General features: G+C 45.8%; 2 protein-coding genes across 2 annotated transcripts in view; one reads left to right on the forward strand and one right to left on the reverse strand.

The window, feature by feature from the left end:
* itga5 (integrin, alpha 5 (fibronectin receptor, alpha polypeptide)) overlaps positions 1–6,358 on the forward strand; it is a 47,281-nt gene extending 40,923 nt beyond the window's left edge. The window contains exons 27-30 of the mRNA XM_080733227.1: positions 779–892; positions 2,608–2,709; positions 2,820–2,942; positions 3,356–6,358. Of these exons, the coding sequence (XP_080589353.1) occupies positions 779–892; positions 2,608–2,709; positions 2,820–2,942; positions 3,356–3,439 (423 nt within the window). The 3' untranslated portion in view covers positions 3,440–6,358. The remainder of the gene's footprint in view (positions 1–778; positions 893–2,607; positions 2,710–2,819; positions 2,943–3,355) is intronic.
* A 314-nt stretch (positions 6,359–6,672) lies between these two features.
* Positions 6,673–23,664, reverse strand: part of rapgef3 (Rap guanine nucleotide exchange factor (GEF) 3) — a gene marked incomplete at its 5' end in the record, with an annotated part of 38,058 nt that continues 21,066 nt past the window's right edge. The window contains 15 exons of the mRNA XM_080734012.1: positions 6,673–7,107; positions 7,284–7,355; positions 8,198–8,252; positions 8,359–8,423; positions 8,624–8,711; positions 9,131–9,181; positions 10,011–10,101; positions 10,228–10,409; positions 12,604–12,729; positions 13,726–13,823; positions 14,475–14,612; positions 22,168–22,246; positions 22,428–22,458; positions 22,595–22,689; positions 23,413–23,550. Of these exons, the coding sequence (XP_080590138.1) occupies positions 6,989–7,107; positions 7,284–7,355; positions 8,198–8,252; positions 8,359–8,423; positions 8,624–8,711; positions 9,131–9,181; positions 10,011–10,101; positions 10,228–10,409; positions 12,604–12,729; positions 13,726–13,823; positions 14,475–14,612; positions 22,168–22,246; positions 22,428–22,458; positions 22,595–22,689; positions 23,413–23,550 (1,428 nt within the window). The 3' untranslated portion in view covers positions 6,673–6,988. The remainder of the gene's footprint in view (positions 7,108–7,283; positions 7,356–8,197; positions 8,253–8,358; positions 8,424–8,623; positions 8,712–9,130; positions 9,182–10,010; positions 10,102–10,227; positions 10,410–12,603; positions 12,730–13,725; positions 13,824–14,474; positions 14,613–22,167; positions 22,247–22,427; positions 22,459–22,594; positions 22,690–23,412; positions 23,551–23,664) is intronic.

A 23,664-nucleotide genomic window follows, 5' to 3' on the forward strand; every position in this document is an offset into this window, starting at 1 on the left:
ACTGTGGCAGCTTTGCCACTGGACCATGTATTCATTCTGGGTCCACAGACCCGCCAGTCTTTACAGGGCCTTTCAGGCCCCTGTACCCTGGGGGCATTAGAGAGGTCTAGCAGGAGGAAGTGGACTGATATGCTCTGTGCATGCCTGTGTGTGCCCTTGTTAAGACTGTCTCTTTCCGTGTTTGCCCTCCTCGGTGTAATAAGTAAACTAATGCACTCCCGCAGGAAACCCACCGAAACCTCTCCGTCTGGGGGTGGTCTGGCTGTAACAGCAGCTCTAAAGAAAACGCAGTCTGTAGACTTTTAGAAGAAAAAAATAAATGTTTTAAAAGCGCCAAGCTGCATTATGAGGCTCTAATTAAGATGGTGTATTCTACAGTCTTGTGAAAAATGGGCTGGTTTTAGCGGTCGGGCCATAATGTGGAGAGTGGTGACTGCATGCTGCATTTTTACAGTCTCGTGACATTCCCTCAATCTCTCTCTAATTTGAAGCAGGCCTGGAATAGGGATCATAACATTGGACTCTTTGTTATATTTATTTGGCCTGCAACATTAACATGGCTGTTATTTGCCTTTCCCATATCTCTACTTTAACTCCTGTCAAGTTTTTAGTGCAAGCATTTAATGACTTACAGTATGTTTTGACGAATGGGAAATAAAGTTTTGTTGATGCTATGAAGGGAAATGAAGTAGAAAAACCATTCGGTTTTCAATTACATTGTGTCATTGCATGAACATTGTGTTCACACTTCCTCTGTTTTTTTCCTTCACCCCCACAGTCGTGCTCTAATGTGGAGTGCTGGACACTACAGTGCAATGTTGGTCTTCTGGAGAAGGGAACCACTGCCATCCTCAAAGTTCGTTCCCGCATCTGGGCAGAGACCTTCACTGAGGTTTGTTGGAGAAGGACCCCTCACAAACACACACTAAACATGCACTATACTGTACAGACACATGTTTCCACCAGATGACAAGGGCATGGTACAGGAAAGGCTGTGCAGTGCACTCTATCTCTGCATTGGTGTCTGTGTATTTTCTCATGTCAGGGCTTGGCAGAAAGTCAGTAGCCACTACGCTTTAAAGCGGCAAGAAGGAAAACATTAAGACCTAAAACCTCAATTCTGAGACTGGCAAAGATTGATATCCAGTCAGTCTTGCACACATGATTGTATTGACTGGCTGTCAGCATTGGCTTAGTCCTTCAGTCAGCCAAAATGCACAGTCTCAAATATTTTCCTCAATGTAAGAGAAAACAGCAGCTAACTAAAGTACCATGCATAGTAGTACTTAAGGACCGCAGGAATACACAAGAAACGGACGGGGAGAGTGATTTAATCTGTTTCCTCCGGCCGTCCGGACGTAATTGATTGTCTCCGTAACCTTACGGACAACACTCAACCCGACGGATAAAAAACGATAAGAACGTACGTACACATGAACTACCCGTGGCGAACTTGTGTCAACCGTGGGGGCAGTAGAGGGAGAAATGTTTCGTCTTTTTTTCTTGTATCCATTTCGTAGGAGGAAGTAAAAAAACAAACAAAAAAATCACAAGTACACGCTGAACAGTGAACAGGCCAGGACGCAGACCCGCATGTCAGCCTAATCAGCGCTCTCTACCAGCTGAGCTCTCTCGAATGCGTCTCTCTCCACTCCCGTGCACGCGATTTTTGCGGTTTTGGGTCGGTTTGGGTGGCTACCGTGGCTCTGTCGGCGGCGCCCGGCCCCCCCTTGAGATTGCGCTCTCTCATCCATTCTCCAGTCCTTTTTATATTATACCCAGACAGCACAGTGACTAGCGCCGATGGTTAGTGTCGTTCAATCCGAGTGTATCCTCCAAGGGTGTCTATAAACCTCTCTGTCAACAATGTAGGCGCTATGTATGTAGCATGTAGCATTTGCTCATTGGGAAGATGCATTTGGGTGCCATCTAGTGGATATAGTATGTACATATAGGCTTTATTGAACCCTGTAACACAGAGACCGTACGGTAAGTATGAATGTCAACGCAATTACCGTACGTACTGTCTCGCCCCCAAACGTACACAAAATCAACCATACGTAACTATAAATGGCCCTTAAGCGTGGAAATGAAATGTGTGTGTGTGTGTGTGTGTGTGTGGGGGGGGGGGGGGGGGGGGGGTTGAGGTTTCTAGCATAATTTGGCACTGTTGTGTGTACCTACTGTACCTCTACAAAGGAGCTATTCTGAGCGAGACCTTACATGCTCCTCTCCGCTGTAATACAAGGCTTATGAGTGACTGTATTGAAAATTCATTAGCCGGTGGTCATGGCCTCTCATACTATTGGAATGTCAGTGGGGCACAGTCTGTGAGGCTTTAGCACCACCTACTGTGTATTTAATGCAACTCATTTGCCCATTTAAGCTTATACATGAATAAAACAGTCCTATTTATATCTGTCTATATATATACGTGTGTGGGTGTATGTATGTGTGTGTGTGTGTGTGTATGTATATATATATATATATATATATATATACACACACACACATACATACACACACAGTTTATATATATATATATATATATATATTTTCTTTTTTTCTCAGTCTGGTCTAAAATGTACCATATTTCTCTTTTTCTAGAATCCGTATAAGAGTTTTGTGCTGGAGTGTATGGCCAGGTACAACGTGATGAAGATGCCTTATGCCATCCTGCCCAAGTACACCCCCATGGGACAGAAAAAGGTACTTGCGACCAGTTGACAACTACAAGTGCAGTGTGTTTTATGTAAATAATGTAATGTTCACAATTGTTTGAGTTTAGAAGGGAGGAATAATACTGTGTTGCTTGTCAGGTGGTGACTCCAGTGGTGTGGAACAAACCAGACAGCCAGTACAATGTTCCTTTGTGGATCATCATTCTAGCTATTCTAGCTGGGTTGTTACTCCTGGCTCTCCTAATCTATGTCCTCTACAAGGTCAGTGTTGTTGTTTTCAGCAAGCAAATGTATACATTAGTCTTACCAATGTTATGCACACTACACATACTGTTTATATAGTACAGTGTTTCTCAAAATGTTACTTTTCAAGGACTCCCCTTAACTCTGACAATGTACAAATGGAACCAAATGGACCTGCTAGGGTTCATTTGGTGCCATTTGTACACTGTCAGAGTTACAGACTTGTATGGATCCATTTAGACCCCCCTATAGGAACCCACAGAGTCCCTGGAATCCACTTTGAGAGACACCAATATAGCATATTTCATAAAATATATCCATAAACTAATTGAGAACTGAGTTTCATTGTGTGTCAGTGTGATTCAGTGGTGAGTGATTGAGTCAGTATTCACCTCTAAAAAAATCCTCTTGTTTCACTCTTGTCCTCGCAGCTTGGCTTCTTCAAGCGATCTCTACCATATGGCACTGCCATGGAGAAAGCCCAGCTCAAACCACAGGCAGCTTCGGAGGCCTAAATCAGCACCAGAGCTTTTTCGGAACCACAGAAACTACCCATATGATTGCAATGGAGAAACGTGTGATGAAAGAGAGGATCAGGTTGCAGTTGATGACTTAGGAGGATAAAGACCACTGGAACTCCACTATGCTGCACTAGAGGAAGATGAAAAACAAACAAATAACGTCTCCAAACCAAATGAATGTGCTTTATTTAATATATGTATTTTTTTTGTCGGCCGGTTGGGATTGTTACCAAGTAGATTTTTTTTTTTTTTTTCAAAGTCAGACTGCTTTGCGATGAACGTTGGACTGAACGTGTCGTGCCCGCTGCACAGGAATTGCAGTAAGGGGCAACACCGGTCCCATGGATTAAGGAAGACGTCTGGTGTCTAAAAGACTTCTCGTTTGCGATACCCTGTGAGAGAGAATCCCTCTTGAACTTTTCAACTGCCGCATTTTGGTGCTAACGATGGCGTGTTCTCTCCTGACAGGATGCGGCCACACATGGCAGGAAGGCGGTGTGAATGTGCAACCCTTTTGTAGCATGAATCGAACCTCCTGAGAGGTTCTGTAACACGTCACACAGAGGCCACAAAGTTTAGCTTGAGAACCCTGACCTGACTGACCTTCACAGAGGGCATTTTACCTGCCCAGATCTCAATACCAAAGATGTTTAAATGGCTCAGATTTTTATTTTACATAAATGTTGTGTATCTTACATAATTTATACCCAAAGTGCTACCAAAGTGTTCATCAAAAAAGATCTCTCTCTGCCTCAGGTCGGTGGACGGTGCTGGGTTCAGCTGTTTTTGCACTCAGAGGAGAAATCTACTGATGTTCCAAAAAAATAAGAGACACCAAAGACTGACTGATCTTCCTTCGAGTTGTTGACTTTGCCTCCTACTGATGTCTCGTTTGCTTCAATCCCAATTGTACGCACTCAGAATAACCAATTCTAGCGTCATCGTTGTCTTGTAGTCAACTGGGATACGACTGGAACCACCACAAACCTATGGAACCTCACAATTGGCTTGAAACGGTGTGGTGTTTCTGTCGGAAAGCTTGGCTTGTGGTGTTCCTTTAGCGAAAGATTTAGCATTAACTTAACAGTATGCCTGGACTATGTGTCGGCTTGTAAGGGGTAGCATGGAGACTCTTGACGAGAGTAAAGAGAAACCACAATATGGCCATGATTTTGTTTTAACGTCTTTAAGACTTGACAATCAATTGTAGCCTCCATGGAGAACCGGGAGGCTGCAGTCTCTCTAAGTAGGATCATATCAGTGTGGCGAGGCCATTCTCTACCTATATATAGTACTTGTGTGACACTGTGAGACAATGTGAGTCTTTGATTGAGCTTTCAGGTGAAAGTTGCCTATGTGTAGAAGGCCAGAGTACAGACTAGAGGCAGGAGGAGTTATCCCAACACCACCACAAGGCTAAAGCCATACCCAGGGACTGAAGATCAAAATGCCGTGTATTTGGTTCATTTATATGCATTGTAAATAGGTTTCATGTGCCTTAAAATGTAAATAGACAATGTCTGCGAGAGAGAAGGTATTGTGTGTCTGCACGCATGCGTGTGCAAGTCTGTGTGCACTTGCATGCACCCATGTTTGTGTGAGTGGTGTGCTTTTGTGAATGTCTGTTGCGTGTATGAATTTGTCATATCCTTCTCTTTGCTTAGTCCTGTCCGTCGCCATCAACGCTGTCACTGACATCAAGCCATTCTTTGAAATTGTTGCTAATGTTAGCACAAGTACCATCAGTGCCCAAGATTGGCTGATCAACTACAATGACAGAAAGTAGGATAACTGATGACCTTGGTAGCTATTCATCAATGTTAGTGAATAGAGAAAGACTAATTTATACTTCATTGTACAATGGATTGTAAATCAAGCAGAACGCAGCCGTCCACACATGTTGCATAGCATACCGGTTTGTACCTCAAACAAAGGGACAGCAACTAGGCACTGGGAACTAAAGGTTGTTTGGAAGTGCAATATTTGTATTCACTCTTGTTAGTATTACAGTTTTGAAGGTTTTATTTTTTTTTCTGATTTGTGAGTGAGTTGAGATAAGCGTGTGTGCGCGTGTGTGTGTGTGTGTGTGTGTGCGTTTGTGTGTGCGTGTTTGTGCGCATGTGTGCGTGAAGGGAAGTCTGTGATGATAACCATTAAGACCTCCTGTAAGGGTTTCTTGCTTTAAAACATTTTTTTTATCTTTTGAGAATGTTTCCCACTGCAGATGTACTCACCACTTAGCTTCTGCAACACTTTTCTGTTGGAGTTTTAATGCCACAGATTGACACCATAGAGTGAAACATGGCTTTTAATGACCTACACAACACATCTTAAGTTGAGCTTAAGGAATGTTGGATGTTAGTGTGATAATTTATGTGCAGTGTAGTTGTTTCACCTGTGCAAATACCACCATAGTATTAATTAACCACATGTGTTGGATTTGTTTTGCCCCATTACATTTTTTACAATCTCCATTATGTTGTTCAGTAAATCATTATTTGGCTAACTGTCTTGGAAGCACCTCAATATGACTCAAGTTCTCCTAAACAGCCACTTCATTTATAATTGATAAATATAACTGACATTTTTCAACAGCGTCTGTATGGTAAATGCTAATAGTTACATATGATGCCAACCTATTTATAATGAGAGGGGATTATTATTAAATTCCTTTCATGGTTACATCAGGAGAAGGCACTGGGTTTTCCTTTTTTATGTTTGTGCCCATTATCACTCTCCTGAACTTTTTAAAAGAAGTTGTACATATTTCTGAAAGGAGAGTATTTTTTACTTCAAATGACAAACTTATTTGTTGTGAATATTTTTCTCCCCATATTGGGGAGATTGTTGTTGTCTTTTGAGGATATTGTACCTGCTATGGTTTGAATTTTAAATAAAATATTTCCCTTTTTACAGATGTCTTGAGTTTATCTGAAAACACAAAACTCAAAATAATTTATTTTGAAAATAACATACTTACACTTATCTCTATGCATGTTTAGTTAGTTGCCTGCCTACCAAACGTGATAATGTGCTCTGTACAATTGGTTTTGTAGGAAAAGGTTATATACAAATATACAAATTTTCTAAATCTGATATCAGAGCAGTGCACAGCTAAACTCATCTCCAGAGCGCCAAATCCAATGAAACATTTTGCAGATTATCGTTTGTCCAATATACAGTATAACATTAACACTGCCAAGATTACAACTTTTACTGGGGCCACTCAAGTTAATATACACTCATGATAGTGAATGCTTTTCAGATAAAAGCGTCTGCAAGTTTATATCTAACAGCCCAATGATATCCACCAGTATAAGTTCTGTGTTAAGGCACTAAAGGTCGCTACAACCCACACTGCAAACTTTGTTCATTCTTCAACCTGGTCCAGGTTACACCAGTAGCTGCCTTGAAATAGTTCATTTTCATCAGACAACACATAAACTTGTGGAAGTTTTTGCTTATCGATCCTATGTCCATTCTCTGATTCAGAGATTAAAGGCAGTGACTGTCTTTCTTCATCTTTGGTTAGGTATAACTAGACTAGCGTTCCATTGTTCTTGACAGTTGCGTTAGGGAGCGCTGATTATCAATCACATGGAGGTGCTGAATGTAGTGCCGGATGCTGGCTGGACTCCGCAGTGGCAACGAGTGGTCCGAGTCTATACAAGAGGAACACAAATGGACTTCAATGACCTGACACATGAAAGCCCTTTTTGCACAGTATTTTGTAAAGCTAAAGTTGTCATAGCACTGGCAGCCTAGGCATGATATAGCCTCAAGGGCCAAATTAGAATTGTATGGAGAGTCCAGTTTAATTGTTAAAATGATATCTTACATGTAGATATGCGAATAGCAGGTGCCTCTGGAAACATTCGATCTGCCAAACTTTTCTGTGGCGAAGAAGGTGCTAATGACAGGGAGAAGACATTAGAAAACTGAGACTTCTTGATGAACATTGAAAGTGACTGAACTGTCTGGTCTGACCAAGAATTGATGAAGAAGATGATAGGTAGGCACTAGGCACCCTGTTCTACATGCTGCTTAAACTCTTGAACCCCCATTGCCCCCGCCGGCAGGGGCAATAGGTGTTGACCTCTGAACAGCTGTCAATAAATCAACAGAGACCAAATCAAACTAGATTATTGTTACAGTGGGCCAACAGCATAGTAATCAGCTGACATTGTACTTTCCATCCATACATTACTCATATTACAGTATTATTACAACTTATTGTTACTAGTTTTTATAATTTTTCACCCTATACATTACTAATATTACAGCACTACTCTCACTAAAACATCTGTAAAATTGACATAGTTTGGAATATATTCATAACATTTTGCCCATCAATTGATGACACCTTGGTGAACAATTTCTCTATTCACTATATATGTTTTCAATGAGGTCTTGAGGCTCATTCACTATTCAGAAGGTAACTTCGGAGGCGGACGTCTTTTTCAATCATCTTAATGAATCGTAAGTGATCACAGCAGGACAATTTGGTAAGAGAAATGTGATGTTGCATTTGTGAATTCTCAGGGGTTAGCCGACATTTGGTGAGCCAAGTGTAGCCACAATCATTGTAGTTTTGTGTCCACAACCGTTCCAATTTGGGCATACATTTTAGGCGGATTTTCCCCCTGGACCCCCCTGGGGCATGGCATGTAAGCAGTGGACAACAGCACAGTCTCCATGTGTGAGTTTTGAATTTGATCATTTTAAGCCCACCCGGGCTGATGAGGAACTCACTGTAAGGCTGGCTTCTGCATCCTCGTACTATCTTCACTGTCTTGGCAATCATGCGCTGCAACATGAGAGAATGAATCATTCAAGTTCAAGCTCCAACATGTTAGTTTCAGCAATTAAAATGCATTCTCATGTGCAACATGGGATATTTGTAATTATCCTACCATCTTCTCAAAATTGATAAGTTTGTCTGTGTAGTTCTTGTTTCCCTCATGGATGAATGTCATATCTATGTACATAAAAGAACATACGTTATTAGTGAGTATAGCTTGATTTATACTTCATCATACACTTTGCGAGCTTGTGGGTCTGCTGTTTTTGGCATGCGATGGAATATAAATCAAGCATGTAGTCATTGATTATTGCTGTTGGTGATATTGATGTTGTGTGTTCATTTCACTAGGAGTGTATACACTATGTAACTGTTACCTTTTAGCAGCAGAGGCATGAAGGGGATGTAAGGTGGACTCAGTTTAGCCACAGCCAGCCTGTAGGATCTGTGGTTACGCGAGGGATCCTAATTGGAACAGGAGATGAATAAAGGAACCTCAGATTGGAGACTTTCTATAACAGTGTATGAAAAGGGTTTTGCTGCTTCGGGGTACAGAAAATTAAACATAAATCTGTACTGATTATTAGAGCCCAACCGATATATCGGTTTGGCCGATTTATCAGCCATTACTTGACTTTTTTTTATGATAGCAGTATCGAAATCAGTAGCCAATGTATCCTGACTCTCATGCAAACATTTTAATCAGGACTTACCTGTAACTGCTTAAACAAACATTTTTTCTCTATCAAAAACGTATTGTTATGTCAATTGTTCTCAAATAGAAACTTTAAAGAAATCTAAGTTTTTCAAATTGATTTGGGCTCTGGAACTGACAGCTCTCAAGTCATAGATGAGAGCACAGAGTACAGGCACATTTCTCTTACCATCAACCTCTCGTAAGTGCAGTAGACTCGTTTTGTTTTACTGGGAATTCTCTGTGACAGACAATAACAAAGAAGAGAAACAATTTCATAAGGACTTTCCAAAGGTGTTATCCATACTGTGAGACCAAATCAATTATGATAAAGTTGAACTAGTTCAAGTTACTATCTCTGACAATAATGTTGAGCAGCTCAGTGGTTCTCAATCTTTTCTGAATCATGAAAATCTTGAATGTGTTTGTGCCCCACCTGTCTGACCACTCAATGACCTGTCAATCGAATTGATCATTGAAACTAACAGTGAAAACTAATTTTGAAGGGTTTAAATTAGTTTATTTTGTAAATATATATATATATATATATATATATATATAGGTCTATATATATATATATATATACAGATCCTTCTCGAAAAATTAGAATATTGTGTGAAAAAGCATTGCAGATGCCATAGCACCCCAAATCATAACTGACTACGGAAACTTCCCACTGTTTTCAAACAACTCTGACTTCAGAAGGTTGACATTTCGCTGTTATAAATCCTTTTTTTGAGTGGTTTCGTGTAATAGTGTAATATTTTGAAATATGGACTTTTGAAATTCATGAGATGTATGCCATAAAAATTCAATATTTTAACAAAAAAGGGTTAATAAAAATATTAACCCTTATAAAGGGAATAATTCACTGAATGTCCAATGTATCTAGAATATATGAAAGTTTCAAGAAATATATGACAGTTTCAAGAAAATGTACTTTTACACAATATTCTAATTTTTCGAGAAGGTTCTGTATATTCAAGTTACATTAATAAACCTTAGTTTTGCCAATATTTAGGGGCCCACTTGCAATATCTTCATGGCCACCAGTGGGGAGCAGCTCTTACCTCCCAGGTCTTGTACAGCCTTTGCACGGCGCTGTTGCTCAGACCAAACATCACTGCAAAGAAAGAGTTCAGGTTCCTTTGCTCCTTCAGTCTGGAATAGAGAAGAAATAAGGCTATATAAGGTTTCTTGAAGCTAGTGTTGATATTACAGATCATTTGCATGACTGAGTACATGGACATAAAACTGGGTCTGACTATGAGCCAGAAAGATCCTTACACTGCAGCTATCTTGATGAACTTCTTGAGGAGCATTGCTCGCTTCATCAGGTCTTCACACAGGCACAGCTCAGTCACCACCCAGTACTGGACCTCATTGAAGTGGTGCACAAACCGCTCCAGATTAGCTGTGGTGGCGCCCAGAAAGTTATTGCGGCCAAATATGTAGTAGATGAGCTCTACCTGGGGAGGACACACACCTTATTCAGCAAACACATACTGAGAATTTAGTTTATAAATATAATGTAAGCGATTGTATGAACATAACATATAGTACATATTGTGATGAGTGAAAATTTTAATTACACAGTAAAAACCTCAGTGTTAATTGAACAACTCTTGAGAAGGTACAAATGAAACCAAATGGATCCTATACAGGTCAATTTCTTTACATGTGTAGCCACACTGTCAGAGTTAAATTAACACTGAGGATTTTACTGTGTAGGATTGTGTGTTGTGTTAGAAGAATGTGGTGCATGTAGGAATAGTGGTTGGCCAGTTGATCTGATGCGGTGTCTGTCTTCAGTGTCTTGCACAGGAAATTGCAGATCTACAAGCTTACAATTCAACTCACTGCAAAGCATTTTGAGCTTGTAGATCTGATTTTCTGTGTGTGAGACGGTGCGCAACCAAGTATAAATCAAATCAGCTGTAAAGCTACCACAATCAGATAAAAGGCACAAGAGACGGTGACTCAGGTACATGACGACCAACCAGACATCCATTATCATGTTGATATGAGCTGGTGTCTGACACGTGATTTGAGTTGCAAACGGAATTATGGGCAAACCCCGCCCCCGGAGAGCCGCTGGAATCCAAACCGCACCCCCTGACCGTCTCCATTGGCTAGCTGACAAACATGGCCATCTTTTGCATCTGTTTACATAGCTTAATAATTGCTTCTCTGCTGACACTATCCAAAAGTTTATAAATAGATGGCAGAGAGCCATACTGTTGCTGTTAAAATACGATCTGTTATAGGTTAATATTAATAATCGCTTCTCTACTGGCTTTATTATAGACAGTATTTTTAGTATGTGGACAGTATACTTTGGTATGCGGTCAGGTCTAGGCCTGGCTCAGGGAGGAGGACACCCCTGCCATGCATAGTCCAGTCCACTAAACATTGGGCATCCTAGGGGTGCGATAGGCCTAGTAGTGTGTGTGTGTGTGTGTGTGTGTGTGTGTGTGTGTGTGTGTGTGTGTGTGTGTGTGTGTGTGTGTGTGTGTGTGTGTGTGTGTGTGTGTGTGTGCGTGCGTGCGTGTGCGTGTGCGTGTGCGTGTGTGTGTGCGTGTGTGTGAGAGAGAGTGAGTAGAATTGTATTTGATCCTTATGATGTAACTCGTGTTTTTATTATTATTGTATGATGTATGCTGCACTGTAATGTATTGTTTGCTGGACTCTTGGAAGAGTAGCCGATGGCTAAAAGAGATCCAAACTAGAAGCAGTGCTCTTCTGAGCACAGGTCTCCACCAGGCCAGGTGTCCACCAGGCCAGGTGTCCTGGTGGTGCTACTGTAAAATAGGCCAGTGTAAAAAGGGCGGCATATGTTCTTCACCTTAGACCTTTCATGGCAATCGGACACTGCATGGATGATTTGAAGCATTGTGTTCCAAAAACGTGTTTTGCTAAAGTCTACGTGCTGGTGGTGCTATAACAGCCCATTGTGAAAAAGGTAGCATTTGTTCCTTGACCTAGTGGGAATATGTGTGGCAAATTTCACACTAATCGCAAGCTGCGTTGATGATTTGAGGCATTTTGTTCAGAAACTGAGCAATCCTGCAAACTTTGGAAGCCAATATTAGCCAATTAGGATGAAATATGAAATATCAGACGGATCGGACTTGATCACATGACTATAGAGATACTGTGTACCGATTTGCATGATTTTTGGATAAAATCTCAAGGAATAATAGGAAAAATTGTGTTTTACATAAGTCGGCCTCCTGGTGGCGCTATAAAAGGCTGATGTGAAAAATGCAGGGAAAGGGTTTTTCCTTGGCCTCTAGGGAGTGCGCTTACAAAGTTTGAAACTGATCGGTGGAGTTATAAGTAAAACCACAAATCGGCCTGTTATAGCTCCACCATGAGGCTGATTTGAAACATTTGAAGTGACATTCCTCTTCCTCGACCTAGTGGGAACGCGTGTGCGCGATTTCATGATAATTGCACTTTGCGTTTGGGATTTGACGCATTTTGTTCAAAACGGCTCATTCCTGCAAACTTTGGAAGCCAATCTTAGCTACCCAAATATAAGATAAACACATAAGCAACATGCAGGGCTGTATCCAAAGTGATCATTGCACGTGTCACATGCAGCCTAAATGTCTGAGCTGTCATCAGGGCGGCGCTGACTGAGTTGTGGCACTGCAGTACCTCATGCATGGCAGCGAACAGCTCCCAGTCATAATTGGTGAGTTGGCTGGCGATGTCTTTAGAGCACATCTGTTCCAGCGTATCCATGGTTCCCTGCTCTGGACCCTGCTGTTCCTTAAGAGGCCTCTGTTGGATATGTGTGAGTGAGAGAGAGAGAGAGAGAGAGAAAGAGAGACATGAGGGGGGAGAGAGAAAGGGAGAGAAACTAGACGAGAGAGAAACATGCATGGGGCGAGAGATGGAGAGATTGAGGGAGGGAGAAACACAGGGAGCGAGAGACAGGTGTGTCGCACCAAATTCTGGGCCCGGGGTACAAGGATTCACTGCGGGCCCCTCATGTTCTTCATAGGGGGAGGGGGTTTAACCCATTTAGACTGGGAACGCATTATAACGCTTTATTTTGTGCTTTAACTATTGAAAAATAGCAGATATACAAGATCACAGCGCGGCACCGAGCTTGTAGAGCTGCAATCTTTTTTAAATGGTGTGAATTTGAAAAACCTATATGTCAGTGGTGCTCAAACCTTTTCATGTAAAGGACCCCCAAAATTATATGTATTTGACCACGGACCCCCATCTCAAAATATTTAGTTCCAGGTACCCCCCAGAAGCAAAGTTTGAGTTACAAATGTTCACTTAAAAAATACATATATATTCAAAGATTTGCACACATTTTCACGACTTTTCAAAAATAGCAGATCTACAAGCTCGCAGCGCGGCACTCGGTGCAGCGCTGTTAGCTTGTATATCTGCTATTTTTCAATAGTTAAAGGCCCCTCCACCTTAGGCCCTATAGTAACTCAGTCCCACTCCCATCCCCCCCCCCCCCCCCACCCCCACCCCTTGTGACACCCCTGGCGAGAGAGGGGGTGAGAGAGGGAGGGATTACATCATCCTGCATGCGCCCCAGAGAGGCACTCATACATCATTTCAGATTTATGGAAACTGCAGTATGATGGCAGTTTTTGTCTCATGAAGTGTAAAGTGCGGTTGAGGCACAAATAAATTGGGTGTAATAATCATTAACTTGCTGATGTGCTGAGCCTACATCTCTGGCTTGCAGTAAAAAAAAAAGAAAGAAAGAAAGAAAAGCACATGGTTTGTGTTAGAAGCAGTTCTCACCAGTTGTTCCACCTGGCTGGCTGTGCAGATGAACAGTCTCTCGTTCAGTCCTAGAGCTGTAAACACAGCACTGGCATCCATCTTCAGCTGAGCCCTGTCTGGATTTATGGATGGATGGATTTCAGTATAACTTAACCACATTAAGCCTGGCATCCCTATTTTGGAGTGCATCTCTCCACTCCGACATGTCTCCTTTCCGACATGTCTCCATTCCGACACTAACCCTATCTCTAACCCTAACCCTAAACCGAACCCCCATGGGAGTGTCGCCACTCCGACAATAAGAAGTCAATTTCGGAGTGGCGACATGTCGGAATGGAGAGAGCCTCCCCCTATTTTGGACACATCATTAAAGGCAAAAACTAAATTAATATTAAGAATATAATCTTATGTATTTTGTAATTCACCTACCCCCCCCCCTTTGAAAATAGCCGTTCTACAAGCTCACAATGCATCACATCACATTGCATTGTGAGCTTGTAGATCAGCTATTTTGCTACATTTGACACATTTTGACAACAGTGACGTGCCCAAAATAGGGAGTTCAAGTTGAAATCGGTTGAAAACTGGCACAATAATCATATGAATTGAATTTGAATTTAAATAAAAATGTAGACGCATGTATTTTTTTTCATATTGTTTTCTTTTCTTTGTCCCCCACACCCCGTCGTTTTCCACTCCTTTGTGTTCCCCCTGTGGTGACCTCCACTTTGAAAACGTGTGCATTCTGTGCAACATACGATCCACACCTCCCATGGAGTTCATTCTGATCAGGATGTGTTCGCCCCCTGGTTTGACCATGGCTGCCATCACTTCCTGTACGGTGGAGTTGACAGCCAGCATCAGTGTGAGAGGGTTGTTGTCTGGTCTGAAGATCTCATACAACACTACAGTGAGGAGTGGAACAAACAGCAATATGTCACCATTATTATTTTTTTTGCTTTAGTTTTTTATCACAACATTTTTGTGTTTTGCTTATAAATGATACTCATATATCGTCACTGTCGGGCAGATACCTCGTATCTCCGAGTTTCAAATGTGTACATCTTCTCGCGAAGCAAAGCCCTGCTTCATCATACAAGGCCGTCGCACAGACGTAGTGAAAACAGCAGATCTACAAGCACACAACGCCTCGCAGTGCGAGGCGTTGTGTGCTTGTAGATCAGCTGTTTTCACTAGTTTAAATAATTTTTAAAATGATAAATACAAAACGTATAGGTTCCGGACGGAGCCATGTTTATTTAATACCGGAGGACAAGGTCCCCCTATGGGATAACCAGCGCCATCTGGCGCTGCAACAGAGTAAAACTCATAAGCTCCCGTACGAGAAATATCATTTGTCGGTAGGGCTGTCAATCACAAACGAGGGCACCGCCCCCGAGTGTATAAAAGCCCTGCGGGCTATCATAACTTCCTCTAAAGCCGCACCTCTGCGCCCGCAACTAGCGAACCGAGGGGCTTTATTCGGGGGACCTTGTCCTCCGGTATTAAATAAACATGGTTCCGTCCGGAACCTATACGTTTATTGTCATACCTCCAGACAAGGTCCCCCTATGGGACTCATATACTCCCCGAGAAGTCATGAACCGACAAGACTGTCGTGCACACCGACCACACCCGGAAGGAGGTCCTGTCAACCGACGTGACCCCTTTCAATGACTGATCCGACCCAGACCCACAGGGCCTGGGCGTGTTCAGACAGAAAAAAGAGACCCTGACAGACCGAGGCCCGCCTTATGCACTAAGGGCAGACACAGGTCCACCTTATAACATTGCAATAAAATAAGGGAAAACTCAGGGTCCCCCCCCACGTATCCTAGAGACAGCAGCATGCTATCTCCGGAAGGGGAGAGAGAGCCGCCCCACTACGTAGTAGGAAAGGCAGCAGCACCCAGAACCGTATGCGCCATAGCAGAAGGCGCAACGTCCAGGTGATAGTAGGTCGCAAAGGTGGACGGCGAAGACCAATTCGCCGCTGCACAAATCTCCTCAATGGAGACACCTTTGGACAAAGCCCAAGAGGTAGACACACCCCTAGTACTGTGGGCCTTAAGTGCTTCCGGCACTTCAGACCCAGACCGGGTGTAAGCCAACCTAATAGCATCCACAAGCCATCTCGACAGAGTGGGCTTGGACACCGCTTTCCGTTGACGGGCATTCATGACCACGAAAAGCTGAGAAGTAGACCTGCTGTCCACCGTCCTATCACAGTAGGCCTTCAGGGCCCTAACTGGACAAAGACAATGAAGACGCCTATCCTCCTCTGATGCAAACGGAGGAGGATGGAAAGCCGTCAAAACAACAGGTTCCTTCGGGACCACCCGGTTCTTAGGAATAAAACTCAAATGAGGTTTGAGAAGAACCTTGGAGTCATTATTGAGAAACCTCATACAATCAGGGCTCACAGAGAGCGCACGAAGGTCGCTCACACGCTTAGCCGTAGACAAGGCAAGCAAAAGAGCTGTTTTGAAACTTAAATGTTTCAAAGAGGTCCTCCCAATCGGTTCAAAGGGTGCCTTGCAAAGGCCCTCAAGAACCACTTGTAGATCCCAAACAGGAAACAAGGCTATGGTCACAGGTCTCAAATGGTCAACACCATGCATGAACTGGACCACCTCAGGGATTTTAGAAAGGCCTTTACCTGCCACCCCCAGGTGGCAGGCATCAATAGCCGCTAAATAACCCCTCAGTGTAGAGAACGCCAGACCAAGGTCCAGGCGGTCCTGCAGGAAATCTAACACCCTCTGGGCCGAAGCTATATGAGCCACCACAGGTGGCTCCTGTAGCTCACACCAGTCCAAAAAGGCATTCCACCTTCCATCATACACAGCCCTAGTAGAGGGGGCTCTAGCACTCTGAATAGTGGCTACAACCGTCGGTGAGAAGCCTGCTGCGAGCAGGTTCTCCCTCTTACGGGCCAAACCCACAGGTCTAGGCCCCGTGGGTCTGGATGGAAGATCTCGTCCCCTGCCTGGCGCCAGGGGAGGCCTTAGCTATGTTTCACCAGTTTCAATTGAAACGGGCCTCAGCCACCAGGGGGCCTCCAAGAGCTAGCCAGCAAGCCTTGTTCAACTTGCAACACACTTTTTAATAATCATATAACCTTGTTAATATAACACCATTTAGATCAATGCTATAACATTATGTTGTGATATATATAAATAGCAGCCAGTCATTGACTATAAGTCAACTTCTGTGTGCGATTGTTGCGCGGCTACTGTGGCCTCGGTGTGGCGGCGGCGGCGCGGGGGGGCCTCATCAATAGCTCTTGAAACGGGCCTCCAGATTACTAAGGCCGCCCCTGCCTGGCGCAGCAGATCCCTGAGCAAGGGAAGCCGCCAAGGGGGTCGAGAGAGCAGTGGGGTGATCAGAGACCTCCACACTCCCCTGGATGGTGTCACCAGAAGAACCTCCTGGTTGGAACATCTGATCCTCTCCAGAGTGGGAAGAATCAGTTCCAGGGGTGGAAACGCGTAGAGAAGACCTTGTGGCCATTCGTAAGCAAACGCGTCCATCCCCAGAGGAGAAGGTCCCCTCACTGAAAAGTAAAGGGGACACTTCGCGTTCTCCTGGGAGGCAAAGAGATCGACTCGCGGTCGACCGAACCTGGAGAAAATCTGCCTCACCACCGCAGGGTGGAGAGACCAATCCTCGTAACGAGGCTCCCCCCTGGACAACAGATCGGCGCCGCCGTTCTGAAGGCCCGGGACATGGGAGGCTCTGATGGACCTCAACCGAGGCAAGCACCAGAGGGTCATCTCGCGCGCCAGCTGATCCAGCGTACGCGAGGAGAGGCCGCCCTGTTTGTTGAGATAATACAGGGCCGCCGTGTTGTCCGTCCTGACCAGGACATGGCAACCCCGGAGAAATGGTTCGAAATGCTTGAGCGCCAAGTAGATCGCCATTAACTCCAGATAGTTGATGTGGTACTCCAACATGGCCTGGGTCCAAAGACCCCTGGCTGAGCGCCCCTCGTGGGTGGCGCCCCACCCTGAGCGGCTGGCGTCTGTGGTGATCACCTTGCGTGACACCACTTCGCCCATGGAGACCCCACTTGTCAACAACGCCTGGTCCCTCCAGGGGACCAGAGCGTCCATGCAGACCTGGCTGACTGTCACCTTCCTGTACCCTTGCAGGGAAGGAATCCTGAGCGCCAGTGACCACCGCTGGAAAGGTCTCATATGAAACCTGCCCAGACGCAGAAGTTGCACCGCTGACGCCATCAGCCCAGTCAACTTCATGCACTCCTTGTACCTGACCACCTGGTTCAGTCGGAAGGAGCCGAGACAAGTCAGAAACCTGTCCACCCTCTCCGGGGAGAGGCGAGCGGACATGGTGGCCGAGTCCAGAGATATTCCTATAAAGGAAATCTGCTGGGAGGGTGACAACATGCTTTTGCCAAAATTGACGTTGAAACCCAAGGCCTTCAGGTGTGACAACACCAGATTGGTATGGCGCGCCGCTTCTGAGCAGGAGGCGGCGGAAATCATCCAATCGTCTATGTAGTTCGCCAGCCTGACTCCCTGATGCCTCAGTGGAGCAATGGCTGCCTCGGTCACTTTCACGAAAACCCGAGGGCTCAGAGAAAGACCGAAAGGGAGGACCGTGTACTCGTACAGGCGCCCCTCGAAGGCGAACCGCAGGAACTTCCTGTGTGGGGGATAAATGAGGATGTGCTGATAAGCGTCCTTCAGATCCACTGAACAGTGGAAATCCCCCTGTCTCACTGATTTCATCAGTGACTCTGACGTCAGCATCCTGAATTTGAACTTTTTCAAGTGCTTGTTCAGAGCACGTAAGTCCATAATCGGACGCAGCCCCCCTCCTTTTTTCTGAACCAGAAAATAACGGCTCCAGAAGCCTAAACGGCTCTGGTCGCGTGATAACTCCACTATAGCGCCCTTGCGCAATAGTGAGCTTATCTCCTCCCTCAAGGCATCCGCCTTCAAGCCGCGGGCTCGAGTATAAATAACCTTGCTGGATAGGGAGGGTTTTTTCGCGAACTGTAGTCTGTAACCCCGTGTCACCGTCCGAAACACCCAGTGATTCGGATTGCAACGCCTCCATTGCTCTGCACACTGTGCTAACGTGTTGCTGAGCAACGGAGAAGCCTTGGGGTTGTACCGCCTGAGCGGAACTACTGGGCCGGGAGGGAAAGGTTCCGTATCCGGGCACGTATCCGTATCCGCTAGACGCCGGGCCGGAAGGCGCGGAGACACCGGTGGAAAGAGCGTTTCCGTTTCCGGTACGCTTATTTCCGTATCCGGTGGGAGACGAACACGTGACCTCCAAGAAGCCTCGCTTGTTAATAATACAGGCGACACACAACGTGGAGCCCGGGGGACAGGGTTCATCGCATAAGTAACATAATCCCCGGCTCGGGGAATTGTATTTACGTTTATAACCTGTGCTAAGGCCTTTATATGCTTCCTTGCGGGAAGACGAGGCCGACCCTGGGTGATATGTGTTGGCTTCTTCCCTGACGCTAAGACCAAACTCCTGTCCTGAACTAGAGTCGGCATAACAGTGCCGCTCGGTGGAGACAGAGGGGTATTGCACACTAGTGAGACCATACCATTGTGAATAGGAATTAGCTTGTCTGGGAACATTTTGCAAAGAGAAATATTCTGCTTGTAACCTGTCTGCGTGACTGGAGGAAGCGATATTTTCTGAGTGGAAAGAAATTCCAGCCTGGACTTCTCTACACTGGTTAAATTCATGCAAAATGGGGTCGTCTGTAGTAAAGCAGGTGGGTTTGAAATAAACAGGCATTGTTTTATCAACACACTTTTTATTACAGGCACTGGAGGAGAGCACAGAGGAGGAATAAACATTAATTTCTTGGCATAAGAAAAATTGTTCGTATTGTCCAAACGTCTGCGCTTGCAAGGGGGGGTCCCCTGAATTTTCAGGGGGACCCCGCCAGAGTCCAGTGTCACTTTCGCGGCGGCTTCCCACGGGCTTTGTGGGAGCTGGCCGGTATCCCGTGCCTGGGAGGGTGGCGGGATTGAGAGCGGGCCTGAGCCCCCGCTGCAGTGTGAGGGGGTCCCGCGGAGGAAGAAGAGGGGGTCCTAGGGGGATTGTTCTGTTTCCCCTGTTTGGAGGAAGAGCGCCCCCTGTCAGCCTGACCAGGGGCCTTGCTCCGTCCCTGTCTCTTTTCCTTTCTGGGTACCTGGGGGTCCGTCGTGGCGCCCAGGAGCTCCAGAGTGATCTTCTTATCCGCCACCTCCTGGCGGAGAAGCTCCAGTCCACCGCCCATGAGGGAGGAAGGGTGGCCGGGGAGGTCTTGCAGGACCTTCTCGGTCTCCTCTCCGGAACTGCCAGGACACTTTACCTTATCCAGCCACCTGGCACGTTCCGCCTGGATGCAATAATCCATGCCGTGTCCAAGCCACTCGATTGCGTGGACATTCAGGTCCATCAGCATGCGCAGCGACTTGTCCATTTCCTCCACCAACACGTCAGGCACCTCCCGCATCTCGCTGAGGAGGCGCCTGGTGGAGAAAAGCAGCAGCTGGGTGGCGTTCATCGTCCTGGCTGCCAGCGCGGATGATCTGTAAGAGTTCCTGACCCTGGAAGACTGCTTGTCGTCAAAGGGGATGGCAAACCCAGGAGGCTTCTTACCCACGGCCAGATTGAGGGGAGGACGGCCTCCAGGACCGGTCCGCTCATGACTTGGCTTGAGGCTCCCTACCAGGGACTGGGCCATCAGCTTGTCCATGGGAGGGCACAAGGGGATTCCCGCCTTCTCTGCGTCGCGGCAATCGACCAGGAAGGGGAGCTTGGGGGGGTCCTTGTGTGTAGTCCAGGTTGAATGCAGGGCCTCTGCAAAGCCTGGGACCAGTGGGAGCTTTTCCATCCGAAGCGGGGGAGAGGAATCCACATCCTGGCCAAGGAGGGGAATCCTAGCCCGTGGTCCGAGTGGCGCGTCTCCGAGTGGCAGCTCCAGGCCACAACGGATGGTGGCACGTTCCAGCACCGAGAGCTCGTCCATGGGGATGGAGTCTGGGTCTTGTGCCGCTGCCCCTCTCGCCCCAGCCGGCATGGAAGGGGGGAGAGAGGCAGAAGGGGCTTGGGAGGACGCGGCGGAGATGGAAGCCTCGGCATGAGGAACCACCCTGGCCGCGCCTCCGCCCTGTCCGGAGGGGAAAGAGGACTCGTCCTCCTCCGAGTACTCACCCTCCGTGTCCAACTCCTCCATGTCGCAGTCCTCTAGCTCCGGTTCGTCTCCGTCGCTAGCATGCCAGGAGACGGGGCTAGGTGGCCGCATAGCCCGTAGCTGGGGGACGGAGAAGGAGAGAGGAATGTCACCGACGACTAGAGGGTGGAATTCCTTGGGGGGGACGGTCCAGGTTGCAGCTGGCGGAGAAACAACGTGGGCGGTCTTGCATGTTCTCTTCTTGGGCACGGCACCAGTCGAGCCCGTCGGAGAAACAGCAGTGGAAACAGGGGCCGCAGACCCGCTAGCAACGGGGCTACCGAAGCTAGCTGAGGGCGAGGCCGCTGGAGGCCTAACCACGTGGCGAGAAGCAGCGCTGTGGCGTGCAGCGCTGTCCGGCACACGAGGAGAGGTGTCTGGGAGGGATCCGGCGGAGACCGTGGTGTGAAGGCCGTAACCAGCGCCAGCGATCTCACAGCGGGCCTCGAGGGCTGGAACATCATACTGGAGGCAGTCAGTACAGTTCACCCCCGTGGCCGGGGCCGGAGGGGACAGAGAGGCCAAGGCGTGTCCTACCCCCATGCAGACAATGCAGAACGGATGAGTATCTTCATTGGCGATGAGGCCTTTGCAGCTGGGAAGGCCGCACTTCTTCGGTACCCTAGCTAGCAGGTTGCTAACTGTGGGCCGACGAGCTGCCATCGTGAGCTAACCGAAGCTAAGCGAAGCTAAGCTAAGGCAGGGAGACACGTGGCAGAACGTACAGAGAAGAAGTAAAGACTCAAAGCGAAAGTGAAGAAAAAGACCGAACTGTTAGGAAGAATAGAAGTAGAAACGTACAGGAGAATAATCTATAAAGGCCAGTGGCCGACTTCCTAGTCAACGCTTAGGCTAAACTTTACAGAAAATATACTTATATGGCTGAGTTCGCGACACTCTAGTTGCAGGTAAGCAGAGGTGCGGAAGAGGAAGTTATGATAGCCCGCAGGGCTTTTATACACTCGGGGGCGGTGCCCTCGTTTGTGATTGACAGCCCTACCGACAAATGATATTTCTCGTACGGGAGCTTATGAGTTTTACTCTGTTGCAGCGCCAGATGGCGCTGGTTATCCCATAGGGGGACCTTGTCTGGAGGTATGACAATAAACAAACGGTTTTGGACATACACGGTTTCCACCGGACAACGACGAGATAGTGCTGAACATTTCTAACAACAGTTCAGAGCGGGGTCAAATTACGCAGTTTCGTGTGTGTCTGCAGTTTGACAGTTAATTCATACTGACCTTTATCCACCGCTCTGATTGGCTGTATCCTCCCCATTGGCTCCTCACAGTTTGAGAACCAATCAAATTGCGGGTTCAGCTGATAAAATCAAACACCTTAGACTTAGTGAATGGATCTGACACACACATTAAAATGACAAACGACTGCAAGAAACACAACGCGTGATAAAATGAATATCTTTGTGACAGGAGGCACAGATACTGGAGTTGACATTCCGGTTTCTAATTGTCTTTGTACATTCCCTCCTGGATGAGATTACCTTGGCCAGTGTCTGGCATCCATTCTCCGTCCTGTATGTGCATTATGAAAAGCAAAAACAATCATATTTAGGACTGACTCCTAACATATTACGTTGTTTGCTTCAAAGTCACATCTAAGAGAATTTAAGGTGTGCATAATATTGTAGACATACAGTAGACAACTTACACTGACACTCTACCGGTATTTCTCCTCCTGTCTCTAAATTGTTCTTTCAGCATGTTTGATAAACGAGTATCGGCAGCCACCTCCTTCTTCAGTCTCTGCCATAACAAGAGAGTGAAAGTTAACACATGGTAAGCCCATAGGAAATAAGCAATACATTACCAGCACCAAATGTCGGTGTAGCTCAAAATCGCATCTGGATACTTTAACCCATTTAGGCCTAGGATTATTGAATGCTTTAACTATTGAAAAATAGCAGATATACAAGCTCACAGCGTGTGAGCTTGTAGATCTGCTATTTTTGAAAAAGTTGTGAAAATGTGTGCAAATCTTTGAATGTATGCATTTTTAGAGCAAACGTTTGTAACTCAAATTTTGCTTCTGGGTGGTCCTTGGAACTATAATATTTTGAGATATGAATATTCTTTTACAGGGGTCCTTCACATGAAAAGGTTTGAGAACCACTGACATTGTAGTCGCAGACTAACTGAGCTGTTAACTGTTAAGAGAAAAGGACCTTTTATTTGACGATGGCTGGCCACATTGCTGACATAGAAACATGGGTTTTTCAAAAAACCTTAGAAGGATTCAAAAGACACTTAGGCTATAGAATCGGGTCAAAATTCAAATTGTCACGATTTTTCAAAAATAGCAGATCTACAAGCTCGCAGCGCGGCACTCGGTGCCGCGCTGTGAGCTTGTATATCTGCTATTTTTCAGTAGTTAAAGCATAAAATAATAATACACCATAATGTGTACCCGTTCTGAATGGGTCAAATGTTCTTCACACACATGATTTTTTTGGTTGTGGTCCCGCTCACCTCTAGGAAGTCTCGAACAATCTGGTCTTCTTTCAGCACAAGACCATACAGCGCCACCCACTGGCCAATCAGTTTCACTACCTTCTGCTTGGTGTTGAGCGCGTAGGCAGCCTTCTCCAGCTCGGAACCTTCTGATGGCTCCGCATGGTAAGTGCACCCAGAGTTAAGGGCCACCATTTGTGTATGCATATTGCACGCATATTTAAAATGTCTAGCGATGATGTCTGAGAGGAATACGTGAAAAGTCGACCT

This window comes from Nannobrachium achirus, assembly GCF_963921795.1.
Source record: "Nannobrachium achirus genome assembly, chromosome: 9".
NCBI classification, from domain to species: domain Eukaryota; kingdom Metazoa; phylum Chordata; class Actinopteri; order Myctophiformes; family Myctophidae; genus Nannobrachium; species Nannobrachium achirus.